The 12,106-nt window shown below is 42.4% G+C and overlaps 2 protein-coding genes across 5 annotated transcripts in view; one reads left to right on the top strand and one right to left on the bottom strand.

Moving 5' to 3' along the window:
• Positions 1–4,882, bottom strand: part of NKIRAS1 (NFKB inhibitor interacting Ras like 1) — a 50,984-nt gene extending 46,102 nt beyond the window's left edge. For 2 of the 4 annotated variants that reach the window (XM_086676270.1, XM_086676272.1), the window contains exon 1: positions 4,676–4,861. The gene's annotated coding sequence lies outside the window, so the exon portion shown is untranslated. Of the gene's footprint in view, positions 1–4,675 lie in introns of all 4 variants that reach the window. The other 2 variants (XM_086676269.1, XM_025913905.2) reach the window with 2 other exon arrangements.
• Positions 4,883–4,924: 42 nt separating this feature from the next.
• RPL15 (ribosomal protein L15) lies at positions 4,925–7,712 on the top strand. The gene is made up of 4 exons (XM_025913695.2): positions 4,925–5,062; positions 5,738–5,926; positions 6,408–6,544; positions 7,356–7,712. Exons 2-4 carry the CDS (start codon positions 5,755–5,757, stop codon positions 7,659–7,661), a joined length of 615 nt encoding a protein of 204 aa, XP_025769480.1. The 5' UTR covers positions 4,925–5,062; positions 5,738–5,754; the 3' UTR covers positions 7,662–7,712.
• Positions 7,713–12,106: the final 4,394 nt, after the last annotated feature.

Raw genomic sequence — 12,106 nt, 5'->3', positions numbered from 1 at the left:
AATTGTACTTTGATCACTCATTGATATTAGGACTAATGGATGAAGTGTGTTAAAAATACCCATTAGTTTGAATTTCTGTGTGTGTGTGTGTGTGTGTGTGTGTGTGTGTGTGTGTGTGTGTGTGTAAATAAACTGGGGAAGTTGTTTAGGTATATCAGAGAATCTCCATCAAGGGCAAACAGTACAAATAACTGAATAGAGGTTACTCAAACACTAGGTATGGATTTTAAGATATTTTACAAGGAAGGAAACAAGATAAAACAGAGTAAACCATGTTAAATATATCATACCATGAGAAACAAAACAAAGATGAAAGAATAGATGTCATTAATCAAAGCATAGCTGAAACATTCTAAGTTCTTCAAGTGACCTGCTACCATCAAGTATGAACTTATAAAACAAAATAACATTAGTATTTAATGTAAGGCTTTGAACAAATAACATTAAACATTCACACAAAAACGATTTTCTATATATGATCATGATGGTGGGGACTTACATGTATGGAAGTGGTTCTCACACTTTTATATACTCAGATTTACAAATGAAAAACTACTAGCAGCTTAGTTCTGTAAGTATTATAATGTATCACAATTCCCAAACATAATAAATATGCACCATTTCCTTCCAACACAAAAAGGAGGTCATCTGCAGTACACTGAATGGGCAGTAAATCACATGAATAGATCCTGGGGGTGGCCAAGCCTCCTTTGTAAATATAGCTTTCAAGTGTTTGAAAGGCTCCAGAGTAGATGGATGACCATTAAGGTTCCTTTCAACACTGTGAAGCTATGACAGCAGAAAATGCTTACCCAAAAACTGCATCTGAGATTATTAATACTGAGATTAGTACAAAAGCACTAGTTAGAACTACTTGGTACAGTCCACACCCTAAGTAACTGCTGGACAATAAAATTCAGTCTGTGACCTATTCATCTTCATCTGATACAAATGACTGGAGAGAACATGCTTAACAGGGAAAATTCAATGCAGTCTTAACTACATATTGCTTTGCTTTCCAGGCTAATCAATAATGTTGCTAGAGAATAAAAACATGACCTGACCCATTCCTGTGTAAAACACTGAGCTTGGTCAATATTCCCTTTAAAGAGCTGTCAGAAACCACTGCCCCAAACTGTCAGTACTTGAGTTTTTCTAGGGAAATCATTCTACTTTTATAAGTAAAACACAAGTTTTTTCATGCTACCAAAATAATATTAATACTGAAACAAGATCATAGATGTTATAGATCATATTATGAAGCTTCATGTAGGGAAAGCATCTACACTGTGTATTTATTTATCTATGCAAACATCATGTACTGTGTGCAACACTTTTACTTACCCACATATGAAAGCATTTCACATAAACATACATTAAAGTTTTGGAAACAGGGGCGCCTGGGTGGCTCAGTCGGTTGAGCGTCCGACTTCGGCTCAGGTCACGATCTCACGGTCCGTGAGTTCGAGCCCCGCGTCGGGCTCTGGGCTGATGGCTCAGAGCCTGGAGCCTGCTTCCGATTCTGTGTCTCCCTCTCTCTCTGACCCTCCCCCGTTCATGCTCTGTCTCTGTCTCAAAAATAAATAAACGTTAAAAAAAAAATTAAAAAAAAAAGTTTTGGAAACAATATTGCAAATAAAATATAATAAGCCGATTCCAGCCTTCCATTCTTGTATTCATTCAGTAAATATTTACTGAAGTCTTACCAAAATGCCAGGCATGAGGGACAAACTAGGGGGCAAAACCAGAAATGATATCTGCCCTCAGGAATCTCAAAATCAATTGGAAAATACCAGTCCAAATCTTGCAAAACTGCTAGGAAACAAAGAAACAAAACTGCAAAAGCTAATTAAGAAATTAGTGATTACTCGTATTGCCAGAATTTCTTTCCAAATGATTCAACCAACTTTGTAGTCTAACATGGCGCTCAAATTCATGACCAGGAGATCAAGGGTCACATGCTCTACAGACTGAGCCCTTTTTTATTTTTTAATTAAAATTTTTTATAATCAGCCATTCTTTTTTTTTAAGTTTATTCATTTATTTTGAGAGAGAGAGAGAGAGAGGGAGAGAGACAGAAAGTGCATGTCATTAAGGGGCAGAGAGATGGGGGGGAAGAGAGAGAAAAAGAGAATCCCAAGCCGGCTCCTCACTCTCAGCAGAGAGCCTAAAGCTGGGCTCAAACCCAGCAACCGTGAGATCACGACCTGAGCCAAGGTCAGATGCTTAACTAATGAGCCACCCAGGCCCTTATAATCAGTCATTCTTGACTCATTTTTCTTACACCCCACATCTGCTCCATCAGTAAATCCTCTACCTTTGAAACACATCCAGCGCTGGACGACTTACCACCTCCACCACTCATCAGTGGTCAGAGGCACTATCTTCCCTTACCTGGTCTCTCAATGATGCCTAGGTCATAATCCCCAACACCTGCGAGTATTTTATTTTACACAGTAGAAGGTACTTTGTGGCTGTGATTAAATTAAGAACCTCAAAACGAGAGATTATCCTGGATTATCTAGGTGGACCCAGTATAATCACATGTGTCTTTTAACAGGGAGAGAAGTTTGTCAGACAGAAACAAAGATATGAAGATTCTAGGGGCGCCTGGGTGGCTCAGTCAGTTAAGCGGCCGGCTTCGGCTCAGGTCATGATCTCCTGGTCCATGAGTTCCAGCCCCAAGTCGGGCTCTGTGCTGACAGCTCAGAGCCTGGAGCCTGTTTCAGATTCCGTGTCTCCCTCTCTCTGACCCTCCCCTGTTCATGCTCTGTCTCTCCCTGTCTCAAAAATAAATAAAACATTTAAAAAAATTAAAAAAAAAAGATATGAAGATTCTATCCTGCTGGCTTTGAAAATGAAGGGGTCAGGAGCCAAAGAATGCAGGTGGCCTCTAAAAACTGGAAAACTTAGGCAAAAGGATTCTCCCCTAGTTTCTCTAAAAGGAACACAGCAGGGCACCTGGGTGGCTCAGTCCCTTAAACCCTGACTCTTGATCTCAGCTCAGGTCATAATCTCATGGGGTTGTGAGACAGGGCCCCGGGTGACTGAGCCCCTGCATTGGCTCTGTGCCAACAGTGTGGAGCCTGCCTGGGATTCTCTTTTGTCCTCACTCTCTGACCCTCCCCCATTCATGCACGCCCTCTCAAAATAAATAAATGAACTTAAAAAAAAAAATACATAAAAGGAACGCAGCAATCTGATTTTAGCCTACGGAGATATCTGACCTGTGTAAGAGAACAAATTTGTGTTGTCTTAGCCAGTATATTTTCTGTAATTAGCACAAGGAAACTAATACAACCTCCTAGTCTCTCTGCTTCAACTTTTTCCCCTCTTTTGGCCTCAGAGCTGCAATCCAAATAATCCTTTAAAAAATGTAAATCACAAGAAGTCACCCGTTTGCTTGAAATCTTCCAATACTTTTTGGGTGCCTGGCTGGCTCAGTCAAAAGAACATGTGACTCTTCATCTTCAGCTCCTGAGTTCCAGCCCCATGTTGGGTGTAGAGATGAATAAACTCAAAATCTTCCAATAGTTTTTGAATTCAGACAGTGTGAAAACCCAAAGTCCTCCTAAGAACCTTCACCTCATATCATAGGCTAGTTTCCCTTGCGGCAGATTGCTGTTTTTGTATGAATCCAGGCATACTCTAGCCTCCAGCACTTTTCCTTTTGACTAAAATCAGTCCCTAAATCTCTAAGGCTTACACCCTTCAGGTCTTTTTTCCCAAATGTTATTTCTCAGGAAGACTTATCCTGAATATTCCTTCCAAAAATTTTGACGCCCACACTCACTATCCCTTCCCTCCCTTAAATGTTTCTTTAGTACTTATCACCAACTATAATACATATCTGATTTACGTTTATTGCCCATTTCCAAGAAAGCTAGAATTTTCACGTTGACTACTGCTGCATCCCCAGAAGCTGGGACACTACCTGGCACGTATTAACCATTTCATCAATATTTGCTGACTGAATCAATGATCCATGTGAGGATTCTTGGAATGGTAAAGCTACGATTAATAAACAAACAAAAAGGTAATAAGGGGGGGAAATAACCCAAACAGGTATTAAAAGGTAAACTACGTGACTGCATCAAAAATGAAAATATTGTGGAGACGCAAAAAACTGGTCAACAATTTTTCAACAAAGAACGCAGCAAAATGCAATTTCTCGGCATTTCTTCCCGAAACGCTTGCACCTGCCAAGCAGGTCATACTATTTTAGGCAAAAATAAATATTTTGCCTTTCTATAAAAACTATGATTCTGACATAGCAAATCTGGGAGAAAGTCGGTACAGAGGAAAGGCACGGTCATGGAAAGGCGCCCAGCCGCCAGTGCTCCCCTCCCTAGCCCCCCAGTTCCCCACCCTCCCACCGTCTTTAGGGCAAAATCCGTCCGAACCGGGGCCTGCGGAGGCTGAAGCCCGAGGGCGAGGCGCGCGCCCCCACCCGCGAAGCCCTGACACCCCGAACGTCTTATTTGGTGGCTGGGGCAGCGTCGTGGGGGTCTGCCACAGAGCCTCGGGCAGCGTCGCGAGGGTCTGTCACACAGCCTCGGGGCTCAGGCTAGAGGGAAAAGGGGCACGGACAGCGCCGCACTGGGGAATTCGCCCCAGATCTCAAGTGGAAAGCCTACGGTGCGTGAGGCGGTCCCTTGGACCTCAAGGCACAGACCTGTACACCTCCGCAGACTCCAAAAGCAGCGGCGCTCCGACAGCGCGGCTCCACCACTGGCTTCGGCCACCAGAGCCCCGCCCCCAACTTGCCTCCTCCCGGCTGCAGCACGGTCACGGACCCTCGCCGGCAGAGGCCCAGCCACCCACTCTCGCCCTTTGAGCTGCCCCTGCCTCTCAAACTCAAACCCTGAGGAACAGGGGGCGGGACAATAGGGGAGGCTGCGCCCAATCCCGACCAAACTCCGCCCACTAGGCTCGTGCCGGAACTACATGTCCCATAAGGCCACAGCATTTCACCGGAAAGAGGCTCGCCGATGAGGGGGAGGAGCCCAAAAAGGACTGTGGGAGAAAGGCTCTTTCCTTTCCGTCTGGCGGCAGCCATCAGGTAGGCTGTGTTGGTGGTATTCGCTGTTTCATCCGCCGCTGATCTCCTTTCGACTCGGCCATCCAGACTCGGGGACCCTGCGTTCTCGGAGCTCCTCCTGTCTTCTGTGTGGCGCGAGTTCGATCAGGATGCGGGGCTGCGCGGGCGTGGAGAGGCGGCCCCCGGAATGGGCTGTGGCGATGATGTGATGGCGGCGCGAATTCGAGCGGGGCCTGGAGCGTGAAGGGAAAGGAAGCATGGGGCTGAGGGATGGGAGGCCGGGCCTAGAGGGTCTTAAAGCGAGGCCTGCGGGTTGGGTGGAGTAAGGGCTTTTTCCTCAAGAGTTAACCTTGGAGGCAGCGGCTGTAGCACTTTTCCCTGTCGTGTCTGCGAGCTCTCTTTGCAGGCCAAGCCCTCGGGGACGCCGCCTGCCGCAGCCCTCAGCCCCCATCAATGCCCAAGTCTAATGCCATTCATGTGTCCACCAAAAATGTACCGATTGCCTCTCTGCGCTGCTCCGTGCTGGGGTCGCAGAGGTGACAGCGCTGCTTTCCTTGGGCGCGGAAGTGGGGGTTGGGCTGGCTAGCCTTTGCATTTCTTGCATAGCCATTTTCAGCCTCCGTGGTTTCCTTCTGGCCGGTGGGGAACTAAGATGGACGCAGTCTTGCCATATTTTAAATGCATGATGTTTTTTAGTTCAAAGGTAAGCCAAGATGGGCGCTTACAAGTACATCCAGGAGCTATGGAGGAAGAAGCAGTCCGACGTAATGCGCTTTCTTCTCAGGGTGCGCTGCTGGCAGTATCGCCAGCTTTCTGCGCTCCACAGGGCCCCCCGCCCAACCCGGCCCGATAAAGCGCGCAGACTGGGTTACAAGGCCAAGCAAGGTGAGCGGACTCTGCGTGGATGCTTAAATAAAGTTTGTTCTTGGGGAAATCCTAGAAACCGGTAATTAGAGGTATATGCCCCAGTGCCTTCCATCACTTAAGGCTTTGTTGGTAACTGCCTTCGGCTTAGCAAAAAGCCCGGAAGTTGCTGACGGGTAAATCCTGGACAGAGTCGTCTAAAGTAGCAAGAGTGTCTTAGATTACAAATCTGTAGGAGTCTGGACTGAAGCAAAACAACAGCATAAAGTGGGAATGAGAAGTTAATCTCCCTGTGTGGTCAACGTAGAGTACCTGAAAAACCCTGGAATGTGTTCATTTTTAGAATAAGTCTTAGATGGGTATTTGTTTTACTTTCATCGGATACATATGCGGCTTATGATCTGAAATATATTTATATTTGATGTTGCAGCATTTAGTGGCAAGTCATGGAGTCTTCCATTCTTACGTCTTTTACAAGGCCACTGTAAATTTGTTTGTACAGGTTATGTCATATATCGGATTCGTGTGCGACGCGGTGGCCGCAAACGCCCAGTTCCTAAGGGTGCTACCTATGGCAAGCCTGTCCATCACGGTGTCAACCAGCTGAAGTTTGCCCGAAGCCTCCAGTCTGTTGCAGAGGTAAGTGATTTTTTAGTAGCAGTTGTATCGATCACCTGGAGATGGTGGAGGACTCTGATTGATAACTTGAGCCCCGTTGAGTTTAAAACGCGGTTTGTGATTTTTACCTCAGTCTTGGTAAAGTGTTGCTGTCCCAAGAGTCTTCGTTACTAACCTGTCTTTGTGTATAATGGAAAGTGTTTTATGATTAGTGTGAACCTTGGAACCTGAGCTTTTGAAGGGCGGTAAACTTTTGTCTTAAAGAGCACATTTCCCAGATGCGTATAAGCTGTGCATTTATTGATATGGCTAATTTTCTATGTTCCAGTCATAAGTGTCTTTCTCGGTTAGTAAATGAAGCTGTACTCTGTCCCAGAGGTTGACCAAACAAGGGCCTCGTTGCCCTCTGTAAGCTAAAAATGTTTTATTTTTGTTTTTAAAAGAAAAGGCAAAAACGACTTACACTCAGAGACCATTGTGGCCTGCGAAGCCTAAAATAATAGGCTAAATACTACCTTTCACATTAAAGGTTTGCTGATCCCTCAGTTGTGTTAGGAAAAGATAAGGTTCCTCAATTTTGTTGGCCATATATCGGAGAGGGGGATAATAGACAACGGTTTCAAATCAATCTTAAGAATGTTTACATGGGTTATTTTAGTAAGTCTTCCTTATACTTTGGGTCCTAACCTCTGGGGAGATGCTTAGTAAAATACTTGAGTGCTTAAGTGAACGGCCTATGTCTTTGTCTAGTGTGTAAATTAAAGAGACTTCTTCCTAATTTCCTACTATGAGAAATGGAAGGCTGACCTTGGGTCTTTTTTTCCTATTCTAGGAGCGAGCTGGACGCCACTGTGGGGCTCTGAGAGTCTTGAATTCTTACTGGGTTGGCGAAGATTCCACATACAAATTCTTTGAGGTTATCCTTATCGATCCATTCCATAAAGCTATCAGAAGAAACCCTGACACCCAGTGGATCACCAAACCAGTCCACAAGCACAGGGAGATGCGAGGGCTGACATCTGCAGGCCGCAAGAGCCGTGGCCTCGGAAAGGGTCACAAGTTCCACCACACTATTGGTGGTTCTCGCCGTGCGGCTTGGAGAAGACGCAATACTCTCCAGCTCCACCGTTACCGTTAATACAAGTAATGTTTGTAAAATTCTTACCTAATAAACAATTTAGGACAGTCATGTCTGCTTAAAAGTGTTCTTTAATTTGTCTGTTAAAATTAGTTGTCTGCAGATTGTTCCATGAATGCATTGTCAAATTATGAAAGTTAAAGTGCAATAATGTTTGAAGACTATAAGTGATGGTGTATCTTGTTTCTAATAAGATAAACACTTGTGTCTTTTGCTTTATCTTATTAGGGAGTTTATATGTCAGTGTTTAAATGCTGTTTGGTATAATAGGTGTAAAATAAATTCTGTAAAAGTGGAATGCAGAAGCTAGCCATGTAGATTTGTTGGTGCATGTAATGAAACCTACAGCTTCATTGGGGTGATGTTATGCTCTGCTGGTTTACTCTCAAATGTTTGTTCTTAGGGGGTTGGTAAGAACAAGCTTTTTAAATTGGATTTTGCTTGGAAACGTGAAGAATATCCTAATCTTTTATCATGATGATATGCAGAAAAATGTTAACTAGGAACCACATTTTTAGGTTGAGTCCAATATCCGATTCATGTAACTGCTGCTTCTGAAAGAATAGTTAAAAATGCCACCATTTTTAGGTGAATTGAATAACCTGTTGCAAGAGGATTTTCTTAGAAAGGAAAATAAATCCTGCTTAACCAAAGCAAAATTGCCTTGGTCTACACAGTACCATTGAGTGAGTATCACATAAAAGGTGGAGGCTCCTGGTTCTATTCCATGACTCCATGGGATCTGTAGAATACTGAATTTCCTACAAAGCAGTAATGGTATTTACACTGATTTACGTTAAAACTGATGGAAATTGAACATTGGGTAAATGAGAAGACTACCTTGAGATTTGTAAGCTAGTAACCCATCTAATGCTAGGATTGGGAAACTGGTGGCCATCATAACCTTTTAATTGTGAGGGGTAAAAAAGTTGGCTTAGATCAGAGTTTTAAATGCTTTATCATTTAAATGGTGTTAATTGGTGTTCCTGACCATTTTGAACCCATTAGCAAAGTATGTTCTCTTGGGTTAACCCATTTTACCCACTCCCACAGGCTACTGAGAAAAGTCCTGTAGTTGGTGTCAGTACAAGTTTATAGTTTACAATCTCACGCTTAATGTGTTGTCCACAGTCACTTCTCATCTTTGCTCTAACCCCTCAAAATCCTTGTCATTCCATAGACTCGCCAAGCCATCATTTATGCCCAGCTTGATGTTAAGCATACCACCACATTCTTGTCTTCCAGTAGATGAAGTTTGTTTCCCAGAGTGAGCTTGAGTGTGTAGCAAATAAAGAGGAATTGCCCCAGTTCTAAGTTTGCTGATTTAATCTAGTATGATTTCAAAATCTAATTGCTGGTTGTCTCTGAACCAGTTTTTATTTTTTTTCAAGGGTTTAATTAAGGCTGAGGTGATTTCCAGAAAACAGGCTTAAAACCCCTTGAGATCTGAATTTTTTTCACTCAGAGATCCTAAACCATACCTAACTTTATGTGTAGAGGTGGTTCAACTAAAGGAATAAATGTTTATTAAACTAACAAATGGACCTGTTATCTTCTGTCACCTAATAATACACTTAAAAGGAAACCAAGTACCGTAACCTACCAAAAATTGTAATGGCAGAAACAGTCAATTTGAGAGGAAATAAAATGTATAGTATTTAGTCTTGAGAATTTTTTTCTCTTGGTTCTTTGGTCCTTGCATGAATTAGAAAAACATTTTTAAAAATGTTTTTTAAACTCTGGATGCTAATTTGGGAAGGAGAGGGAGGGTTCAAGCTAAATATTGGTGTGACAATCAATAAAGGGCTGGCTTCTATTTTGCTATGCTACAGTTTCCATACTGTACCTAGAGGGTTCTTGTTAAGTGTCATTCCAGTGCTGGAAGCTGAAGTGTTTATAGAAAGTTTCCATGATCTTCCTACTCTTCGCACTACTGGACTGCTGTGCAACTGCTGTCTTCCTTTGGTATTGCAGCTTCCGTGTTCTTTAGAGAAGCCAAGCACTCTCCTAAAGCCTTTATGATGAGAAAACTCCCAGGTACTAAATGTCACCTTAGAGGCTTTCCCTGACCAACAAGCTGTTCTGTTGGCTTTAATATTTCTAGATCAGTGTGATTAAAACATACCCAAATCAATTATAATTTCCTTTAGAAATAGAGCAATTGGTTTCTCAACCCTGCAAGTGCAGGCACTAATAACTCCCTTTTGCTAATGGACACACTGAGACTGAAAGCTGAAGCAACTTGTCAAGGTCACACAGTGGCAGTCTGAATTCATACCCTCCCAATAAACTTAAAATTTTGAATAATATATTGACATGACTAAAAATTCAAAACGTACAAGAGGGTCTGCAGTAAAATTTTCCTCCCTCAGTTCCCCTTCTGGAGGCAATGCGATCGGTTTTGTTGGTTTGTTTGTTTAATCAGGAGATTATTTCATATGTGCAAGCAATACATATTTTTTTTTATCCAAATATTAAAATGTTCTACATATTGGGGATTTTTTTCATTTAGTTGTGTATCACAGAGCCTATTCTATATCACTTCATGAAGAGCTTCCTTATACTTTTTTATGACTGCATGGTATTCCATTGTATGGATACATCATAATTTGATGCAGCCCCTTCTGATGAACATTCAGGATTTCCAATCCACCCCTTTTACAAAAAATGTTTGCATATATCTTAGTTCATCTATAGGATAAACTCCTATAAGTGGAATTGGCAGAGATTCTGCTCTGATAGGCAAAATAGTATTGTTACCTAGCTTCATTTTTGAACTTCTGAGTGTGGCAAAGGCAACACCATAGCCTTTTTTATTTTCCCCTGGACACGCCTAGATTGTGTTTTCCTGATCCTTTATACATTTAGGTAGGAGCCTAACGACTTATTCTTGCCAGCATAATGGGAACACAAGTGACATATTACTTCCTCCAAGGCAGTCAAGGGTTGCTATGCCAGAGGAGACCAGTGATCCAAATAGCTACAAGATGGAAGAAAGCTATTCAACCCTTATCAGACTGGGCAAGTGAAAAAACTTTGTTTTAAGCTGTTAGTTGTGTTCTTTTTATTTTTTTTTTTAAGTTTTTTATTTATTACTTATTTTTGAGAAAGGGTGCGAGCAGGGGAGGGGCTGAGAGAAAGGGAGAATCTCAAGCAGGCTCCATGCTGTCAGCGTAGAGCCCAACGTCAGGTTCAAACTCACTAAATTAAGAGCATGACATGAGCCAAAATCAAGAATCAGATGAGCTCAACTGACTGAGCCACCCAGGCACCCCTTAGTTGTATTCATTTGTATGGCAGCCTAGCTTGACCTTAACTAATTTAGTAAGTAAAGTCAAACTAGTATTTGTATGTCTAAGAGTCTCATGTTTGCTTTACAGTGACCTTTCATTATAATCCTTTGTCCATTTTTCTATCAGAATCCATACACTCTAAGTACCATGCTGTATTAAATGGAGGGTGGCTACTACCTCATTTTTACTAACCATAACTTCTCTGCTCTTAAGATTCTTATACCTGGACCACTTTCTTACACTGTACACAAAAGCAAACTCAAAATGGATTAAAGACCTATATGTGAGACCTGAAACCATGAAAATTGTAGAAGAGAGCACAGGCAGTGATTTCTCTGACATTGGCCATAGCAATATTTATCTACTCAGGCAAGGGAGACAAAGGCAAAAATAAACTGGTACTACAGCAAAAGAAAAACAAAAAACAAAAACTGCGCAGCAAAAGAAACAATCAGCAAAACTAGAAGACAACCTGTGGAATGGAAGAAGTTATTTCCAAATGATATATTGAATAAGGAGTTAGTATCTAAAATATATAAAGAACGTATACAACTCAACATCAAAAAACAAAATAATCCAGGGGCACCTGGGTGGCGCAGTCGGTTAAGCGTCCGACTTCAGCCAGGTCACGATCTCGCTGTCCGTGAGTTCGAGCCCCGCGTCAGGCTCTGGGCTGATGGCTCAGAGCCTGGAGCCTGTTTCCGATTCTGTGTCTCCCTCTCTCTCTGCCCCTCCCCCGTTCATGCTCTGTCTCTCTCTGTCCCAAAAATAAATAAAAAATGGAGAAAAAAACAAAAAAACAAAATAATCCAATTAAAAATGGGCAGAAGACATGAACAAACATTTCTCCAAAGGACACAGACATATGGCCAAAAGACACATGAAAAGATGCTCAGCATCACTCATTTTCAAGTAAATGCAAATCGAAACCACAATGAGATATCTCCTCATATCTATCAGAATGGCTAAAATAAAAAACAGAAAGCAAGAAGGGTTGAGGAGGATGTGGAAAAAAGGGAACCCTCATGCACTGCCGGTGGGATTGCAAACTGATGCAGCAAACTGGTGGAAAATAGTATAGAGGTCCTCAAACACTTAAAATAAAAAATGCAATTACCATATGATCCAGAAATTCCACTCCTGAGTATTTAC

This window comes from Puma concolor, chromosome C2 (genome assembly GCF_028749965.1).
Source record: "Puma concolor isolate L17-30 chromosome C2, mPumCon1.1.hap2, whole genome shotgun sequence".
NCBI lineage: Eukaryota > Metazoa > Chordata > Mammalia > Carnivora > Felidae > Puma > Puma concolor.
The sequence above is the reverse complement of the archived record's forward strand: the minus strand, read 5'-3'. Positions and strand labels throughout refer to the sequence as shown.

What these genes read in the sequence shown, in the direction of transcription:
- RPL15 (XM_025913695.2), top strand. Translation starts at nt 5,755, where the DNA reads ATGGGCGCTTACAAGTACATCCAGGAGCTATGGAGGAAGAAGCAGTCC. An exon ending in GGGTTACAAGGCCAAGCAAG is followed by an intron (nt 5,927 to 6,407) that starts GTGAGCGGACTC and finishes TTGTTTGTACAG; the next exon opens with GTTATGTCATATATCGGATT. An exon ending in GCCTCCAGTCTGTTGCAGAG is followed by an intron (nt 6,545 to 7,355) that starts GTAAGTGATTTT and finishes TTCCTATTCTAG; the next exon opens with GAGCGAGCTGGACGCCACTG.